General features: G+C 38.5%; 1 protein-coding gene across 2 annotated transcripts in view; it reads right to left on the bottom strand.

Annotated features, from left to right (window-relative positions):
• The window catches only part of sand (sandman), a 35,204-nt gene that overhangs the window by 10,506 nt on the left and 4,618 nt on the right, over positions 1-20,080 (bottom strand). The window contains exons 3-7 of one of the 2 annotated variants that reach the window (XM_067357762.1): positions 3,711-3,867; positions 3,501-3,585; positions 2,690-2,880; positions 1,754-1,938; positions 973-1,120 (exon numbers count right to left, since the gene is read on the bottom strand). In XM_067357762.1, coding sequence (XP_067213863.1) covers positions 1,014-1,120; positions 1,754-1,938; positions 2,690-2,880; positions 3,501-3,585; positions 3,711-3,867 — 725 coding nt within the window. In that variant the 3' untranslated portion in view covers positions 973-1,013. The remainder of the gene's footprint in view (positions 1-972; positions 1,121-1,753; positions 1,939-2,689; positions 2,881-3,500; positions 3,586-3,710; positions 3,868-20,080) is intronic. The other variant, XM_067357763.1, reaches the window with a different exon arrangement.

Raw genomic sequence — 20,080 nt, 5'->3', positions numbered from 1 at the left:
CAAAAAAGTTTCCAGCCGCAATTATTTTATCCGTTCCGAGGATCGCGCACCGTAAAATTAATGTTTAACGCAGCGCGCTATTTTTCGGACAATAATTTAATTAATAAAATAATAAAATATTTTTGCTTTTATTTATTTTACAGAGTATTTCTCCCCTCTGTCTCTAAAGAGAATAAAATGCTCGTATCTCCCATGCGCTACCGAGTGGTCGTGTAGAATTTATCGTTTACGATCTTCGGCCGTCTCGTTGTTCTTACTGCCGCGCGACATAGCGCACGATTCTACTCGATCGTTCGACTGTACTCGCTTCTTTCCACTTCTTTACGCCTCGCGGGGGATTCGAAGAAGAACTGGCAATATGAAAGTTACATCTACAAGGCGTAAACGACCGCTCGCATAGATCGTCTGTCACATAACGCAGTCGTTCTCATGAGAAGTGAACGTGCAATATTTAATATTATCTCACGGTAAGATGTTCGTTCTTCATTAGTCTTTCATTAGTTCAATTTGCGAAAAACATTTTATTCTATCTTCCACGGATGTTCTATTGGAACAATTACGAATCACCACGGAATCGGATTATTAAGGAAATATTCTACTTTAGAGTGGCAAGAAAATGGCCTGTTTTTGGACATTTTTTTTTCAAGAAAATTAATGCACGTATTATTCCAAAATTTTGTATACATAGAGTCTTCATAAATTTCTGTATGGCAAAATATAAAATATTTCTTTCGCTTTACAATTTGTAATCTAGCATTTAAAAAAAGCTCATGTAATTGATTAACGTAATTGCAGCAATTCTACTCTGCTAAAATTAAAAATACTCTTGATTTCTGGAAAAATAAGACCTTTTGAGAATTTATTTTCGCGACATTATACATTTAAGAAATGCTTTAAGGAAAAGCACGATTTTCTCGAAATTTTGGAACAAAATGCTTAAATGCGCAAAGAGAGAAATATTTACTGACTCACCGATTGTCGTGATGGTGCAGGATTACGTGGGGCTTCGTTCGTCATCTTTCACACCTGAAGATGTATTTGATGACACGCATCAGACTGCGTATCTTCGCAATGACCTCCTCTTGCATGAGATTGAAGCACATGGCAATGAGAGCCATTCCTGAAAACACAAAGTGTATCAGTGAATGATTCTTGACATCGATGAAATACGGAGAATGAAATTAAATCGCGACTACAAGCTATCACGAACTATTATTGCACGAATTGTTGCGCGAATTGAGAGCGCCGCTCGTTTAGTGGAGCGTTCGAGAGCACCCGAATATCTCCGCGAAAAATCTGCCCGGCAATCAGGCATTGATCGAAACGAACTTAATGCGATCGTAGCGCACAACGGCGCGGGCACAATCGCATTGCAGGATTTTTTAAAAACGGTTGATCCCTTTTAAAACGGTTGTCTTCGCACCGCGCCGTTCCGCGCACGTCGAAAATTCAGCATAGCACAATCGGATTGCTCAAAAAAAAAAAAAAAAAAAAAAATAACTATCTAGTTTTTTAACTCTCAGTTCGCGAGCGCCAGCTCAAATACGCGATTAAACGCGGATAACTTTTTTCCGTATATTTTTAATCTGTAACGTAACATCAAATGCAATATGCCTTTTCTTTATCAGGAAAGAAATGCCGAGAGAACTTCCTTCGAGAAAGCTCTAAAACTCGCGAGTCTAACTTTTAAATTTTCAAGTAACTAAAACTCGGCGGCGGTAATGAACATGTGGTCGTATCATGTAAAATTTACCGAGCATTAAGTACATAGAACAGAAGATGAAAGACAGATCGAGGCCTTGTCCGGAGTAGATCTTGTCGCCTGGGACAATGTCGCCGAAACCGATGGTCGACAAAGAGACGAAGCAGAAGTAGGAACCGTCCAGCATGTTCCAGTCCTCCCATTTCGAAAACAGAATCGCGCCGCCCCAGATATACCTGTCGGGGACAAAAAGCAAAGGCAAGTCCCTGTCAGTCCGGGGACAGTTTTGCGACCAGTGCTCTCGATTTCTCGACATTCAAGTTTAATTCGCGGAATGTTCGCGCGAAACTGATCATCCAACGATGTCGAATATTACCTCGGAGCGGTAGGAAGTTATACTTCGAGAGATTTTGCTCTAATAGAATCTTGATTTAACTTGGGAGGAATTTGGCAATCTAGTGGCAATCTCATTTGGTCAAATCCCGATCTCGCGGATTAGGCATTTATAACTTTTGAACTGAATTCTGCGATTTGTAATAAAATTTGTCGGAAAATTGTATTTTACATTTTAATTACAATATTATATTAAGCATCTCGTGATTTAATTTTAATAAAACTTTACACAGAAAGGAATTCAATAAATTTGAAGCAAATTTTCGCTCGCAAAGATTAAGAAGTTATAATTTAACAGCAAAATACTTATCAAACTCTATCCATACTATCGGTAATTTATATTTTCCTAACATCAGGATTATATTATATTTCAAGATTTTACTTTGCTGAATTGATAATTTAAATGAAAACAAACTTAGTAATTTAAAGCAAATTCCCGATTTTAATTAACTTGAGAAAATAAATTCTTTTCAATTCATTTGTCTTTCGAGTTCCTTAAGGATTTGTCTCTTAATTAGCAACTGGATTATCTTTCTCTCTCTCCCTCCCTCCCTCCCTCCCTCCCTCTCTGACTCTTTCTCTTGCCAAACTCACCCCACCATAATGGCGAGACACAGAGTTAACGGCACCGTCACGTGCTGAGGATCGTAACTGCCACTCTCGTCATCATCCTCGTCGTTGCCGTCGCCCTCGTCGACGCCGTCGCCGTCGTCGTCGTCTCTCGGCGAAGTTTCTTCCTCATCTAAACTCGTTGTGTCTACTTCTCCGCCATACGTGTTCACTGTCTGCGGGCGAAAATTCTGCTCAAACAACGTTTACATAAGATATCGCAAAACTACCAGAATCGATTTTCCACAGAGAGTATTTGTCGTTCATCTCCAATATTAAACTCCAATATTCAAGTTAAAATTTCAACTTTTTTGAAGCAAAGTTCGTTCGAAATTAATAAAGACAGTTCGTTTTGTTCACAAATAATACGAACGAAGTAAGAGGCTAATTCGAGGCAGATGCTGTATGAGTCCATAAATCTTGTTTATTAACGTTTATTAAAGCTACTAGCATGTTAATAAACCAGATTTGCAAACGCATACAGCATTCGCGATCTAGCTCGAATTAGCCTTTAACATCATCCATTTGTAACAGATTAATTCGTTGTAACCTCGTTTGTTCTAAATGAAAAATTACTCGACATCAGGTGTTGCACCTAGGCGTTAATGACGCCTGACTAATGCCACGGAACGAACAGTACTCATTTCTATCTCTATTTCGTATCTGATTAGCGGTGCCGGATTAGCAACGCTAATTCTGGCGGATTTTGTGCGAAAGCACTCGGCGCTCCGCTCATGGCGCAACATTCGTCAAAATGCGCGATCGGGAATGCCGCTAATTCCAATTCGTCACTCACCTGCCATCGATCTTTTTTCGCGTCCAGATCATTCGGCATCTCCGAAGCTTCCTCGGTCGGCGAACTGTGCGGTTTTCTGCGACACCTAGATTAAGATCGATGATTAATTCCGACAACAATACGCGTTTTGCGCTATTGAGAGGAACAAAGAGATACCAAGAGATTAATATAAAAATGATGACGTTTCGATGAGAAGAAGTGGGAACTCACTTGCACAGGCAGCAGCGGGCATACGTCCATTTAAAGCTCCTCGCCAGTATGTCGCCGATATTGCTGAGGTAGAGAAGGAAAAGCGGCATTCCTATTATCGCGTACACTATAGTCGCGACTTTGCCCCATTTCGTCCTGGGACAAATGTTGCCGTAACCTGCGCAGTAAACGAGAACGCGGCGAGTGAGTTTATCGACGAGCTTCGTGTTTCTTCCTCTCGTCTCGTTCCTGTTTCTTGCTTCATCCGTCGCGTACGTGAGCTGATTCATATTTAATTTATTGCCCGGAGTTCCGGCAGAAAAGAGCCCAATATTGCGCTGTATTAGAATTATTAAAGTTGCGAACGCGCGATTTAAATATTCATTCCGAAAGAATATCGGACGTCCAAATTCGAGATCGTGATGAAAAAGTCGCGCATGGTTACTCGAGAAGAAACTTATGTTGCAAATAAAATAATCATCAAAATGTAAGTCTAATAAAGAATAGATTCTGTTCAAAATAAATATTAGAAAAATAATCTTATTGCAACAAGTTATTTTAAGAATAATTATTTTTTAATATACTCGCGAGGATTTTGCACGAAAATTACGATATAAAAAAATATTTTCAAAAAACATTAAAAAATTTTTTCATAGAATATTTATTCAATTTTACTTATAGTGTCACATTTTCAGATTAAATCCTCAAATAACTAACTCTCTATTATAATAAAGTCTCGTTATATGCGTCAGTTCCCTACATCAATTATATTCCTGATAACGTAACTGGACGTTGCTTCAACAGATACGTTGCAGCGCGGAAGTTGGAGCGCGAGTGTAAGTTTCAAGTTTATTTCACGGGAAACGTATGAACAATTCCAATATCCCCCAACTAACCTATTTGGACATTTATGTTTTATAAGAATACTAAAAGCAAAATGAGCGGAAGTCTGTAAAAAAGGAAGGCATGGAAAAATTTCACTGCGTGTGTTCCGTAAAATTCGTCGACTCAGTCGTTGAGAGGAAAAAATGTATACTCTTTCCGGTGTAGAAAATAATTTTCCGCAGCGTTGGAAGAAAATACGCGGAGTACGAATCAGTACAATTTTTTAAAGCGACTAGAACGCATTAACTTTTCCCGAATAAATATTATAGATGAAATTTGTTAATAATCTTAACGCATCGTAAAAGATCTTTTAATTTTGTGCTATTTATACGTCACATAAAAATTATTTATTATCTTGAAATTGTATAAAGTTAATGATTTTCTATCTTTGTTCTTTCTATTTGTTTTAATCATTGTTCTTTTAAAACAAGACATAAACTTCTTCTTTAATATCTCTTGTCTTAATATTTCTGAATTCTTATATTAAAACATAAAATTGTTCAAACTATTTCTCATTTATTTATGAGTTTGTTGGCTAAAAATGTTTTTCTAAAAAAAAAGTCCCGTTTCGAAAAAAATTAACGAGAGCAAAAACACAGAGGCCGATCACGAATGGCCCACAGCAGCATTTCGTTCACACGGTCGATTAGTCCGTTAAAATATAAAATCATTACATCGTGATGTTATTATGCATATATTCAATTGATTTTCACAGCGATAATAAATTCCGTGTGTGAGGCGTGTTATACATTTTATCGCGAAATCGAGCGCGGCACCGGTTACATCGCTCCGCCGATGTAAAATGAATCTGACCTATATAGTTGTTAAATATTAGTGAAACTCAAACTCGATGCAAAAAGTGTCGCATTAATATCTAATTTGTCGCATTAGCGCTCCGCGCAAAACTCCGTAATTAATTTTGAAACTGATGAAAACTAGCATCGTTCGTGATATTACATCAGTTTTATCACAAATTACATTGGTATTAACATCTCAATAAAAAAGAGCATTACACCGATTCAAGAGTCGTCGAACCTCGGTAATTTATTGGCAATTATTACAGTTTTTACCGAGTAACAATTGTCCATATTTCTTTCGCATTTTTAAACTCTAGCTACTGGCTGGTCATTTATTATTCTAAAAAAGGACCGAAAAAGAATAATAAAAAAAAAACCACCAACGCGCTCTAGAGTGCCAAAAAAAAATCGTTCAACAGATGCGCGTTATCGAGGGCGAATCAGAGCGTGCCTTGTAATCAAGCGAAAGTCGCCGCGAAAAAACGCCGCTCTCTCTTTTTTTTTTCCATACACAACATGCGCGAAACAAAGAAGTGCAAAACGTGACGTACGGGGTGTACATTCAGCATAGATTTCCCGGAAAAATCGCACGTCGAACGCTCGCATGGCGGCACGGCTGGCTTCGGAATACCCTAGGGCGCGTGGACTTCATTTTCGCGGCGCCCCTTCTCCGCCTCCCTAGTGGCGCGTGAAAATTGCGATGACGTTGTCCGCAATAGTCAAACGCAATTCTTACGAATCACGTTGCTGCTAAACAAATGGCCCGTGGCCATCGCTCCGCGATGCACATGCAATTTACATTTTGATAAAAATTAAAAGTTCCGAGAACTGAACCGGAGCAGACTCTAACCGCAATGAAAAGGATAACTTCACCGCGGCCAGATATAATCTACATAATAAATTTACATAACTTTGTAATTCACGCGTCTCCGCCATTAGCATTAGAATTACGTAATTACATCATTTTTACGTTAAATCGTAATTCGCTCATAATTTATTTATTTATTTTCTAAGCCCGATTTTGCAAAGATAATTTTTCGATCTCGTTTCCTAACATCGCGATCTTAAAAAAAAAAAAAAAAAAAATTAAAAATTGAACAACTTTTTTTAAACGGCGCAGAAATCAGCATTTCTGTAAATTCCCGGACTTGTCAGTCGCGGCGAAAAGGTACGCAAAATTGAATTCGAAATTGATTAAAAGTTTGGCGTGCCGTCGCGACGCGATATCTTCGCGTCTCGGCTCGCTGTCCTCGAGCGAGGTGCCAAATTTCGTTAGCCCGGAGTGCACCCGAGTGTCTTTAATGCCGAAAACCGGGGCGGCGGTCGCACTACTCTCTCTCTCTCTCTCTCTCTCTCTCTCTCTCTCTCTCTCTCTCTCTCTCTCTCTCAAGCGCGCGCCGATCTCGTTAATTCTCCCGAGGATCGACACCCACGCCCGCGACGATTTACGGCGCGGGGACAAAGTGAACGGCCGGCCGTCCGGTCGCGCGTCTTTTTAGCGACGATAAAACGCCACGGCTGCGATTGTGTAAATCAGCGCTCGGAATTAGTTGCACATTTCGGGCCGATTTCCGAGACGACGCCTCCTGTTCCCCCACTACCGCCCGGCCGCTGGAGCCCGAACCGCCGATAGCTCTGGCTCAGGAGCGTTTTATATTAGAAATAGGCTGGATTGTTTAGGCATCTTTCAGGAAATCGTAACATTTTCTTCATTACATAAATAATGTTTATTTTTATTAATACATAATATATATATTTAATTATTAATGAAAATAAACATTATTTATGTAATAAAGAAAATATTACTATTTTCTGAAAGGTACCTCAACAACCCAGCTTATTTCTTATATAAAACGCTCCTGCGCCAGAGCTATCGGCGGCTCGGCCGCCAGCAGCCGGGCGGTAGTGGGGGAACAGGAGGCGTCGTCTCGGAAATCGGCTCGAAATGTGCAACTAATTCCGAGCGCTGGTGTAAATGCCGGCCGTAAAGTCGGCAGTAAACGGACCTTTAAGCGTCGCATGGACTCTGCGGAGTAAACCGGTGGACGTTTTACAGCCCCGCGCGCACGTTCCGCTCCTTTCCGCGCCGAAAAGAAGACCCAGAGACACCCGCGTGTGAGTAGCGCGCGAACGTAAATCGCGTCCGCGTTCGCGATGTAGATCTCGTACATGAAAATAAACGCGAAATTTGTGGTGCGTCCGGGCTATCGAGGTCGCACTCGTCGACAGTTTAATTTACGACGGTGACACGACGGTCGCGCTCGAAGGGATTCCCGAGGAGAACGCAACGCGAGTGATGATTCTCGTCGGAAAGCTTTGCGAAAAGTGATGAAAAGTTTTCAGATCGACAAGACATTTAATGAAATAGCTGAGCGATTTTTTATATGTGTGGTTTCTTTATGTGTTTTTTATATAGCTCTTATTTCTATTATTATTTTATTATTGTATAATAGAATTATATTTTCCACTGAAACATCTCACATCTATTTATTAAAACTCTCTATTGTTTTCCCTGAAATCCTTTTATTTATTTTCGAATTCTTAAAAATACAAAAGAGCAGAGAAATGTGATGGTTCTTGCTTTTTAGAGTTAATTTTAAATACTTTCTTATAGTTTCAATATTTCTTCAGAAACTTTTGCACAAAAAATATCGTTTCATTTATAGACCTTTTTGAACACGTCAATTATATTGAATAAAAAAAATGAGATCGAGATATTTCGCGAGTTTATCTTTATCGTTTTTAGAAACGACCGGGTCATCGATTGACCATCAAATCGTGCGATTTGCAAATTAAACAGTAACAAGCGAGTATTCGCGATCCAATGGGGTCGCGTAACAATTAATCCAGGAATATCTAATTTGAGAGGGGAAGAATGAAAAAGAGAACAGATTTGACTTGTTCATGCAAAAATACAGACGACACGCCGTTCGCGCACCATCCGCAAAAACTCTCTGCGAAATTCACGGCGTATCTCGCAACGGCGGCCGGTCGGTCGCGCTACGAAGCCTCAATGCAATGTCCGAAACTGCGAACGACACGGCGAAAAGTGTCGAGTGTGAGATTTTTCCGGGCGTTGAATAAACAGTCCGCGCGTACTCTCGCCACTCGCGGCGACTGATTTTTCAGCGTCACTTTTTAATGCGCGCTTCTCTGCGAACGGGACACACGAAACGCCGACTTTGTTAATCCAATCGAGAGATATCGCGGCTCACCAATATGCGATTTTTTTATTTATTTTTTTCGAAGCTCCATTGATAACGAAAAAATAAAAAAAACGCGAAAACAACTGCAGCGGATGTTATGCGACGATTGCAAGCTACCTGCGGTTATGGTCCATATCGCAGCAACGATTTCGTTGCAAACTGTCATAGTAAATCCTATAAACACAGTTTTCATCGATTTGATAATTCGATGGGACGAGATATTGAATGGTGTTTAAATAAAATTATGTGTCACTTTATTTTGCTATTTAAATAAAATTGAGTATGTTTCGTTCCAGAGACAAATTTCGTTCGTTGGAGACAAATTATTACTTTTATTATCATTGCGTTTTTGCTCTTTCTTCTTGTTTAATAAACCAAGATAAATTACCCAGCAATTTGTTATTATGTAATTAATGACAGGAAAAAGCTCTCACCAGCTGTAAAAAAAATATTAAAATGTTCTGCAAATAGTAATGTTTTTGTTCAAGCACCTGCTGCGGACTTAACATTAGGAGGATTAAATCCCCGACAGGCTCTCTTTAAGCGGCCGCAAATGGAGATGTTACTTTTATAATGCCGCGAACTCCATTTTACTTCGCACCGCGGCGTACGCGAAGCTTTGAAGCTAAAGAAGCGGAAGAAATTCAAGAGATAAAGTCTCTAAAGAAAACACAGCGCGTGCCTATTAAATAGACATGCTTGCTCCTTAAAAACATTCTATCCTCTAATTCCGTCGACTTTATTCCAGAATGCGAAGTAAGCGGCAAGTGGAATTTTACCACTGTTAAAATAACGCTTTCATACCTCGCATTTTTCTCATAATAGCACGTCAAATATTACTCTTCAAGTTTGTATAGAGATTAAGCAAAAAAAAAAATATATATATATCACACGGAGAACCAAATATGCGATTCGTATGCTTGAAATATACCGAAATGGCTGGGAATGTTTGGCTGCATGTTCGTACGAACGTTTTTTTCCCCCCCTTCGTTGTTCTAGAACAAGAAATAAACACGGGCGAAGTTTTACGTGTAACTTTTCGGCTCACTCTGTGCACGTTGTAACGCGCGCGTGTTTCAAACTCGGAAATGGAAGCGGAAATAATGGGCCATGCATGCAAAAATTAACACCACGTTACGACCGGTGCGTAAAAAACCGCGCACGCTATACAAAGTGGTCTAGGAATCCTGATTCTCTTGATAACAAAATTTTTAAACTTACATCTTTTTGCTTTAAATATTAAAGCCGTCAACAATTTTAATGTTATAAGAGGTTTTTCGTAAGTTTGACTTTTAAAATTTATTTTTATGTTTAATTTCCAGCAGATTTTATTTTTATAAAAGTAAAATTAGAAGTTTAATCCTTCGTTCTGCAAGTGCCAATTGGATATAAAAAAATGTTTCATCTTTAATAACATACTTGCATATGCTACAATAATTGAATAAAGAAAACACATTAATAAATAAAAATGCAATGTTTATCAACTATAAACATAAATAAATGTAGAATTCATATCCAATATATAATAAACATTTGCGCATGATTGAATAAATAACTATCGATTTCGCTCGGAAATGCGGAATGCGAAGAGTTAATTACACAAATTATTGCTATTGATTGCATAAATTATGAGGATTATTTAGAGAAGTAGAATTTCAGAACACTATAAAACTACTATAAAACATTAAAAGCTTATTCCAGCTGCATCAACTACCTTTTTGATCTGTGATAAAAATGGTAATATCGTACACATATAATAGTAAAAATGATACACATCTCTTTCGGGATATGCTGAAATATTAAACTTTGAATGCCGCGGCAGGGTTGTCTATTCCATAGGTAACTTTTAGTGTTGTTTACAGGCGCGTGTTTGTATTTGATACCTGGCGGAATTGCGGCCAATGCGGCGCGAAATGTGAACAATTAATTCGCGTCATTTTTCAAACTTGCATCAAAGTATCCGCGAGCGAAAATCCTGACAAACGTCGAATTTCAATTCTCTGTATAACAAGGGATGACATGCTTTTTTTCCAAATAGTTTTACATGACGGAAATTGCAGTATTTATTTACATGTGCAATCTGCCAGTGGCAGAATCGACTTACAAAAGCAGTCGATTAAAAGCATAATTTCTATCATCAAAATATCCGAATACGCGTTTCCGTATGTGTTTTTGTCGAACGATATATAATATATTTCGCTCGTGAAAGATTTTATCTCGAAAAATAAAATTCTATTTTGCGATGCGAGGCACGCGGAATTTGCGATGGTGAAGGTCTCGGTGCCGTGTTTCCCGACGATGAGGTTCGACTGCATCTCGAAAATGCGAATGCAATAAGACACAAAGCGACGGCCGTAGGCGAAAGTTACGTCACGACTAGTTCCGCCACGACGGAGAATTAAATTCGTCTCTGAAATTTTGGACGATAGTGATTTGAGTAACAATATAAAAAGCTTTCCATTCGCAATATGCAGAATTAATTCGCAATGCGTTCGGCGTATTCTGTTAAACAATATTGCGCTAAATAAAAAAAATTGACGTTTTCATGCACCGATCTCTATCGATGAAAGGAAAGTAAAAAGAGGCGCGACGAAAATATGGACCATTGTTCCGCGCTTTTCGCTCTCAAAAACGCGGAAGTGGCATTTACGAGCCGTTTTCGATCGCAAAAAGGAATAATAGAGCCGAGCCGTATTACAAGTCGTTTAGAGAAGAGTTCCCGTGGCGTTTTAACGAGGAAAATCGCGTGAGAAATCGGCGCAGAAACCGGCCGATGCAGCAGCTTTTGTCATTAATTTCCGCGAAGATTTCGCAACGGGCGGCGTCTCGTAAAATATGATCGAAATTCGCGGCAAATAAAAGCGATCGAGCGCGATGCGGCTGACGCATCGAAAAACCGGGGTCGAAGAGGGTGAGGAAACACTCAACACACGTCGGAGTGACGTGTGGGGGTGTACAAGTGAAACAAAGTCCCAAGTTTATCGATCAGCCGTATTTTACGCGGCGCCGTTGACATTTGACTTTAGGCCGTTTTGCACGTACAACGCACTCTTTTCCCCGGGCGTGCAATCGCGCAACTCGGAATATGTATTAACAATCTTGTACACAACAACCTTAACAATCTATTAAAAATGTGTCGAGAAAGGAAAGAGAAGAAAAAAAAGCATAACAACACCGAGCGCATTTATACGAGCTCTCCGCGCGCGTACCCAGTTTACAGCCGGCGGCGGCGTTCTGCCGGACGAAACGATTCGTCCGCGCGACAAACGTTATGTAAACCACCGGTTATTATTGCCAAACCTAAATCCATCAGTAAATGAATAACGATACTCACGTCGGCGAACTCAATTAACTCGACAGTATATATAGAAATGTCCGCCGCGCTGTGTACCGAGCTGAAGTTTTTCCATCGACGGTGCGTGCAAAAGAATCGTACCGCAGCTTGCTCGTTATTATCGATCTCCTTGTGTGGATTATGTAATATCAGAACGGTCGAGCAGCGATAACGATTTTAGCGGGATGATGAACAGCACAAAGAATCTTTTGAGCAGACTCTCCTAGAAAATTTGAAATTTTTAATTGCAAATTCCTCGAAATCGAGCTTTCCTTGATGTTTAATCAACGAGATATTAATGTTGGATATTAAATTTGTTTTGGCAGCAGAAAAAACTGCTCCCAAATTTCTCAAAGAATATGCAATTAAAATTAAAGCTTTCCTTAATAGTCAATCAAGGAGATATTAATGTCGAAAGCTGAAGGAAATTTTTTGATAGAAAATTGATCCAAATTTTTATTTTTAAAACTTAGAGTAAAAAAAATTTAAGCCTGCATTCCGCAAAAGAGATTTTCTAAAATTATTTTCATAATTCCGGGACGCGAATGATTATTGATAAGAGAGATGATTAATTGAAAGCGCGAAGTGTCAAATTTATCAGAGAATACATCATTAAAATTAGAATCAGCAGAAATAAAATTTTAACTCACTTAATTATTGACGCATCGGACTCTCAGCTGATCGGAATATTAGTGGAGTCTTAAATCGAAATTGGGCGAGATGAATAGAAAGATATTTTCGGGCTGTACGCACGCATTTACGCTTAAAAGCTTCCGTGTGAATTGCACGTCGGCGCGGTTTTAGTGGTTTTCATGATAATACTAAAGCGCTGATAACCACGTTGCGTGAAGCATAGCGGTCGCCGCCAGCGATGTTTATCATTATCGCTAACTGACAATTTTGGCAAACGTGATTGCCCGATTTTATCCTCTTTCGTTTCCTCCATGCGATGATTTACTGCAATGTGCCACGACGTAAATTAACATGATATATGCACTCGTCATCTCATTCGTTTCAAAGTGTGTTCGCGCGGTGTGCATGAAACGTATCGGATTGCGTGTGCAGCATCGTAATTTTAAGTTAAGAGGTTGAGACGGAAAACAGCCGAGGAGTCGTCGTCTGAAGTAAATAAGTTAATGGACAAGCTGAAGCGAAATACACGTGTAATATCTTTTATAGCCTTCGGCAATCATTCGTATCTTAATTTTAAAAAATATTGTATCATATTTAATGTAATATTTTAAAGAAACAGCAGTACTCGGAGAAGATATTAAACTTGACAGAATATGTCGGACGATAATTTATGCACAGACGCGTAACAAATTCTAAATTTAAAAATTCAAGTTGCAAATCATATTTTTTTATTTCTAGAATTTGTAGTAAGATTTTAAATACAAAAAATTTCAAGTCCACGTTCGATCTCGCAAAAAAAAAAAGGTTTTCTAAAATTATTTTCACGATTCCGGGACACGGATGATTGATACAGAAGAGATGATTAATTGAAAGCGCGGAGTGTCAAAGCGTTTCGTCCGTATCGAAGCGGACGGCATTATCGGCGTAACGACACGTTTGTCTTGCCGCGCACGTAACAGGTATCACGTGTGCGACGTATCAGGGACATTAGTCCGCCTCTGTGCCAGGAAGTTATTGGCGATTAACCAAAAATACGGAAACCGATATCCTCCGCGCGTACGTGAGAGAGCGCTGGTTATTTCTTCGTTTCGAGCGACGGAACGACGACGACGAGGCGTTCTCGTCGTCGCCGTTTTCATTACCGCGTGAATTAATCGCGCGAGGATTCGTCGCGGCATCAATTTATCGGCTTGTCAAGAAGTTTAACGGCAAAATGATTCCCACTGAAAATTAATTATGCCCGCCACTGTCGGACAATCCGCTGTCGCGCTTGATTTATATCGGTGTTATCTATAGTGTTGCCAGCTATTACATCCCTTTGTGATGTTACGGTTATTACTCCGTGAAATCCTCGATAATCTGCAGATGATGCGCGAGAGTTATTCGATATCTAAGTGGATTATCTATTTTTCTCTATTACTCTCACTTTTGAGATAAAATAGGTGATGTCGAATGCAAAATATGTGAATGCTTAATTATTAGATCAACAATATACAGACTTTAAACGAAATCCTATTGTTTACTTATTCTTTTTCTGGTGAAAAATAAATCGTGGTTATTTCGTCATAAGACTGTAATAATATTACAGAAATAATTGTTTTAGAATAATCTAAATTTTGGTTTTATCGTGATCTAAATCAAAAGGATATAGTATAATTAACTTTTAAAAATACTAGTAGATCGAATTATGTTAAAAATTGCAAATTTGATATGGCAAGCTGATCGGAATTAATAAAGCAGAAAAAAATCTTTGATCGATTCCAACCAATCTATTTAAATTTGCATATATCATACAGGCAAACAGTTCGGAAAAATAGGTTCGATTCTTTTTTCAGATATATAACTGCGCTAATTGCTCCTCTCATAAGTTTCGTTCACGCCGGCACGCGTTTCAAAGAATCCCGCCGACGCCCTTTAAACAAATTAGCCGACGGCTTATTTTAATTGGCTGCTTCTGAGTCTTGACAGCATTAAGATTAAAGAGAAGTATATAAAGCGGAGTCTATATAAAGGTGACTGTGCCACATAAAAGCTGTGCGCAGTACGGATCTCGTAATATCCGTATTTTTAGCATTTTCAAACTTTTAATATCCCTTTTAATATTAATATCTCTCGTAAATCGCAGGAATTTCAAAAGACTTCGGACTATTTGCGCAATTTTAAAATGTCCATGCAGACGAAAGAGAGATATGCTTTATGGTGCCTTTCTTCAGATGCAGCCATATATTGCCATTTGCATATATAGATCGCTTAATCCTACATGTGAAACTTGCTTTAGACGATCCGCAGTTCACGACAGAATTCGAAATAGAAATCTATTCATAATTTTATGTAGCAGAATATAGATAAAGATCCGAGATACATATATACGTATGCGCATATAAATTTACTTATCACTGATATATATCTTGTACAGGTGTCTACTTTGATTTTTAGAGCGTTTTAAATGTTATTACACAATGCGTAAAATTATAAATAGAATTCCATCTCAAGTTCTGTCGCAAACTATGAATTATTTAACGTAGGTTTAACTGTCATAATTTTTGGCAAACAAAAACTGATGATATTCGGCATGCGGCAAGGACCACGAAAGTAATAACAGGTCGCAAAGTTAGACGATAGATTCGCTACGTATACGCAACCGCGATCAACAAATTTCGCACATTCCCGTTGCAGTGCGGCCAATCCTTCGACGATCGACCGAAATTTCGCGTCGTTGAATTCTGACGCGTACCGTTGACCCATCGATCTCGCGGGCCACCACTTTTTGGGATACCGACCCTCTTTAAGTTGACATCCGGCTCGTAATCGTGCACGGAATAAAGCGGGGGTCGGTCGAGAAGAGTCTCCGGAATTAATTAAAAGATTTTGCCGCTCCTGCCGAAAAGTTCGCGCGCTCCCGTTAATCCTCGTTTCCACTTCGGGCTTCGCTCGAAAAAAAAAGCGTTTACGTAAAAAGCAGTAAGTGCCTCCATGTTAAAAAGTGAGAAGCGAAATCCCTCACAGAGAAAAATGTGCGCTTTTGTGCTCAATCCTACGTCGGAAACTTTCACACATGAAAAGAAATTTCCCGTACAATTGTATGACTTTCAACGTGCAATGGAAAAGTTATTTCCGCGGTGATTGATATATTAACAATTAATGTACTAACATCGATACAATTGTATTAAACGTAAAAAAATAAGAAGAAAATATCTGCGATAATTTTGAGTAAAAAGTATACCAAATTTTAATTTCACAATAGATTGTTGCATAAAATTTTATTTAGGTCTATTTATAATGCTCTTTGAAAAAATAAAAAATTCTGTTACTTTGTAATTAAATTTCTCTTTATTCTTCCACGCAAGCTAGAGAGACGTGATGCATTAGCTGGCATCCCACTGCAGCCCATGGCCGCCGGGTAAGCGCGATAAGAAGGGATTTTCAGCGTCGACGACGTGTCGCAGGACGCCGGTATCCCGTTACGAGAAAAAGGAAGCGAGTTTCGTGCCGTATTTCCGGCTGGAGTTCTTATCCACTTCGGCCGAAAGGTGCGATATCGCGGCCGCGATCGCGCTTAAACTTCCGCCGGCGTAATTCCACGCCTAGTGTCGTGGCAATTCACGTCCAAGTCCTCGAAATCCACGAGTGGCTTTTAGCAAAGTTACTGACGAACATCGCTTCACGATTGATTAAAAAAATAGATTACAAATTTACAAATATATGTGATGTCACTAGATATAATAATTGTAAATAGCGTTGCACGTTTATTATATTAAATAATTATTAAAACTTTGAATGCCCGCTGCCTATGGAATAAATACTCACGATACTTTTTGCTCTTGCAATGTGCACATAAATTAAAATATGGAAATTACATACACGGGAGACCACTCGCTAAAACGCAACGCAAGAACTTTGCATCGCTGCGGCGGTCCGCGTGTTCGCGTATTACATTCGTGAAAATCCCGTTTTATACTGCAGACGACAAAAGCGACACCGAAGCTTTTTCAAACTTTGGCAGAAGATATAGAGCATCTCAAAAATGTCGCGACTAACAATAAGTGGACCTTACGCAACGACGCGGACCTACAACCTTCGTTTTAGCATTTTTAAAATTCGAGGTCGGGATATGCATAAGTCGATCGATTGCCCATTCAGCGGCATTGACCCGGTTTTTTAGAATATTTGAGAAGCTCTTAGCGCGACCGTCGTCTTTGAATGTAACATACATAACAAGTGAGGTAAAAGTTCCCTCTTTCGTACGAACACATCGAAAATTTAATCAAGTTTTTTTCCGGATCGGCAAGTTTGATAAAGTGAATCGATATTCCTTCGCGGCAGGAAATTTCTATTAGAACATATGAATATTTTGAACGGTCGGTGACGACGAAATTTACCGCCGGCGACGGCAATGTATTCCCTGGGACTTTCTTTATGTTAATTCGCTGTCGCGCCGGGCCGAAGTTAAAGAAGTTGGTACACAGTAAGAAGTAAATATAGTCAACGCGAAAATGCAGTCTACGGGAGCTGCGAGCATGTTGAGTTTATTTGTGTACATTTCAGCTGTGTTGGCTTACACGATTTAAAAAAAATATATATAAAGCAGAAAATAATTAGCAAATTACATCCGCTCCAGTTAACTTTTTTAAATTAATATACTTTATTTTATCGGTAATTATATATTTTAAAATATCTCATGAAAGAATACTCAGCAAAGATATCGAAAAACAAAGTATGCCAGATCGTCGTCGTCGAATATTTCGGCCAGCAGCGCGTTCAGATTAACTGCCTAACGTGCAACACTAAATTAATTACCAGCGACGTGCGCAGAACGTTGATCTTGACGGTGGCCATCGATGAACGGGCGAACGGACGAACGAACGTGCGAACGAGTTTTCTCGATCCCGGGAGATCGAACGATCAGCGCGCGATGCGCACGTTAATTAATTTCCGGGCCTAACGAAGTCCTCGGCAGATCCCCGCCGCAGATTCATCCGTCGTACGGGCGCGTCGTAGACGCGCGACAGGTAATTTTCGGCAGCAATTCGATTCCACGAAGGATATCGGATACGAGGGAAATGCTAGGCCGGCCGTGCATCTATGATCCAATTTGGTGATTTTCGATCAGATGCGTCGCTTTTCGGTCGATTATCAATGCCGATTATCTGTGCTACGGAATAGCGGAGGCAACGAACATCTGGGAGGTAGCGCGTGATTCGTATGAATTAAATATCTTGAGAATCGATCGGTTATCGGACATTGATGAGTAAATATATATATGGTATTTAAGAAAGTTAAACCGAAACTTGAAATTAGAAAGAACAAATTTATAGCATTAAATTATCAAAAAGAGAAACTAACTAATTAATTTATTAAATGCAGCATCTCTAATTGAATTGCGTGACAGTTTGCTATTAATTGACTAATGCGAATTCATCGATTTATGATGGCAATTTCGTGGAGAATGCGTATCTCTCATCGGCACCGAATATTCCACATCGTTAATTAATTGTATGTTAATCCAAAACGGTCAGCTTTGCATCGTGTCGAGTACGGAAAACAACCCGGATAATGTTGGAGATTGAAAATGATTACCGCAAACGAATAAAATCTTCAGCATGTAACTCTCCCTGGATATAATGTTCCAAGTGCAGGTATCAGAATACTGATTGTTCGTGTAATAATTATCACAGTACAATAAATTTCACAATATTATTGTTGTGGCGAATCCTATTAAAATTATCTAAATTATCAGTGGTTTAATTACGTGGACAGCGGTATTATTTATTATTTTAGCTATCAAATTATCACCGCAGTATTCGTATCAATTTCCCGTCATTTATCAGAGTAATATTGAGCGCGATATTTATGTTAAATCATAATATTTTGTTATTTACATTGATCGTTGGCTGAAATAGATCTATAACACGAAAAAAACAAGTTTTTTAACAATAAATTACAAATTTAGAAGATCTCTAAATTGAGCATCCTATAATTTTTTTCAATTAAAGCAGATATAATTACTTTATTAAAAATATCGATATTTTTTCTTTAACATACACTATTTGGATAAAGTTTAAGATTAAGACAACAATAAAATTATTTATATGCTTAATATTAGAAAATAAAATTGATTCAAATTTTCGTAAAAAAATAAACAAGCTTAGATGTAGTATCTGATACAACATTGAAGCAAAAATATCCAAACATCTATTATGATATCAAAATTATGTTTAGTGATCAGATAAAAGAAAGAATTCCTTTGTGAAAAATATTTACTCGCTAATATCGTAAATATATATAATTTTTAAATTATTTTAATCATAAACTTTCCTTAAATAGTGAACGTTTATAAATTTGTGTCGACATTTTCAATAATATATTTGCAAAATGTACTAACATAATCTGCAAAAAAAACAGATAAATATATTTGAAAACTATAAATATAATATTCGACCACGAATATTTTTACATAAAATTCTAATTTATGCGACAGCTTCATGAATTGCGTAATCCCGTTCGTGTAATTTCGCCGCGTAATCATGATTTATACTCTTTGCGCGCACGCTCGCATACACCCACACATCGTTGCAGCCACGCACAACGCCGCCAGAACAAAGCCGCCATCACGTTAAAGTCATTAATATCACTTTACCCTTTCATTGCCGCGGCGCCAGAAAATGATAAATCCCGCGTCTCAGGATACTATTCGTGGCCTGGATACCACTAACTGCACGTTGTTTCATGTCAATTCTTCTGCCCAATAACTTGATCTCTTTCGGCAAATCAGATCAAAAGAGAGAGAAAGGGGGGAGAGGGAGAGAAAGAGAGAGAGAGAGAGGGAGAGCATATACATGTATATGTGAAAGCGAGGGAGCAAGAATAAATGTGTGCGCTTACGAAAATCAATAGCCGACAACGAGAAGTCTATCGATTTTAGCCAGCTTTTAGTCAGCTCATTTTAACCGGCGGTTAAATCTTAATTGTTCTCATCGATCGATGAGAAAAATTACTTTCTGCGGCGGATTAAGATTGGTAGAATTTCAGTAAGTTCGATTTTCCGCGGTGAAATTGAGCTTCAGAGCGTGACAATGAAAACGTTTCAATTGGCGTAAGATACATTTTTCCCGAAAAAAATTTATCCGAATAAAAAAAGCTTTCTATTAGGATTTCTCTTAAAAATTCCGATAAAGAAAAATATTTAGAAATCTTAAAAATAAAAAAATGAGATCAATATTTACCGTTGATAAAAAGTAAAGGAGAGTACAATTAGATTTTTATTAATTCAATAACCAAAGTTAATAGAAAAAATTCCAACTACGCCACTGCCGTCGATAAATTCATTCCACAATCGACACGGAACGGAATGCGTCTCTGCACTCTCTTTCTCATCGATTCGATTATTAGAAGAGTTTTAATTGTTAGCAGATTTTAACACGAAGTAATTATCAATTGTATAATTCAAGAACTTTGATCACTCGTTTTGGACATTTCAAACAAATATGCTACTAAATATTTGAAATAAAAAATAACTAACAAGTGGATAAATGACTA

Source organism: Linepithema humile, chromosome 6 (assembly GCF_040581485.1).
Source record: "Linepithema humile isolate Giens D197 chromosome 6, Lhum_UNIL_v1.0, whole genome shotgun sequence".
Taxonomy (NCBI): domain Eukaryota; kingdom Metazoa; phylum Arthropoda; class Insecta; order Hymenoptera; family Formicidae; genus Linepithema; species Linepithema humile.
Note: the sequence above shows the minus strand (reverse complement) of the source record. Positions and strands in the feature narration are given on the sequence as shown.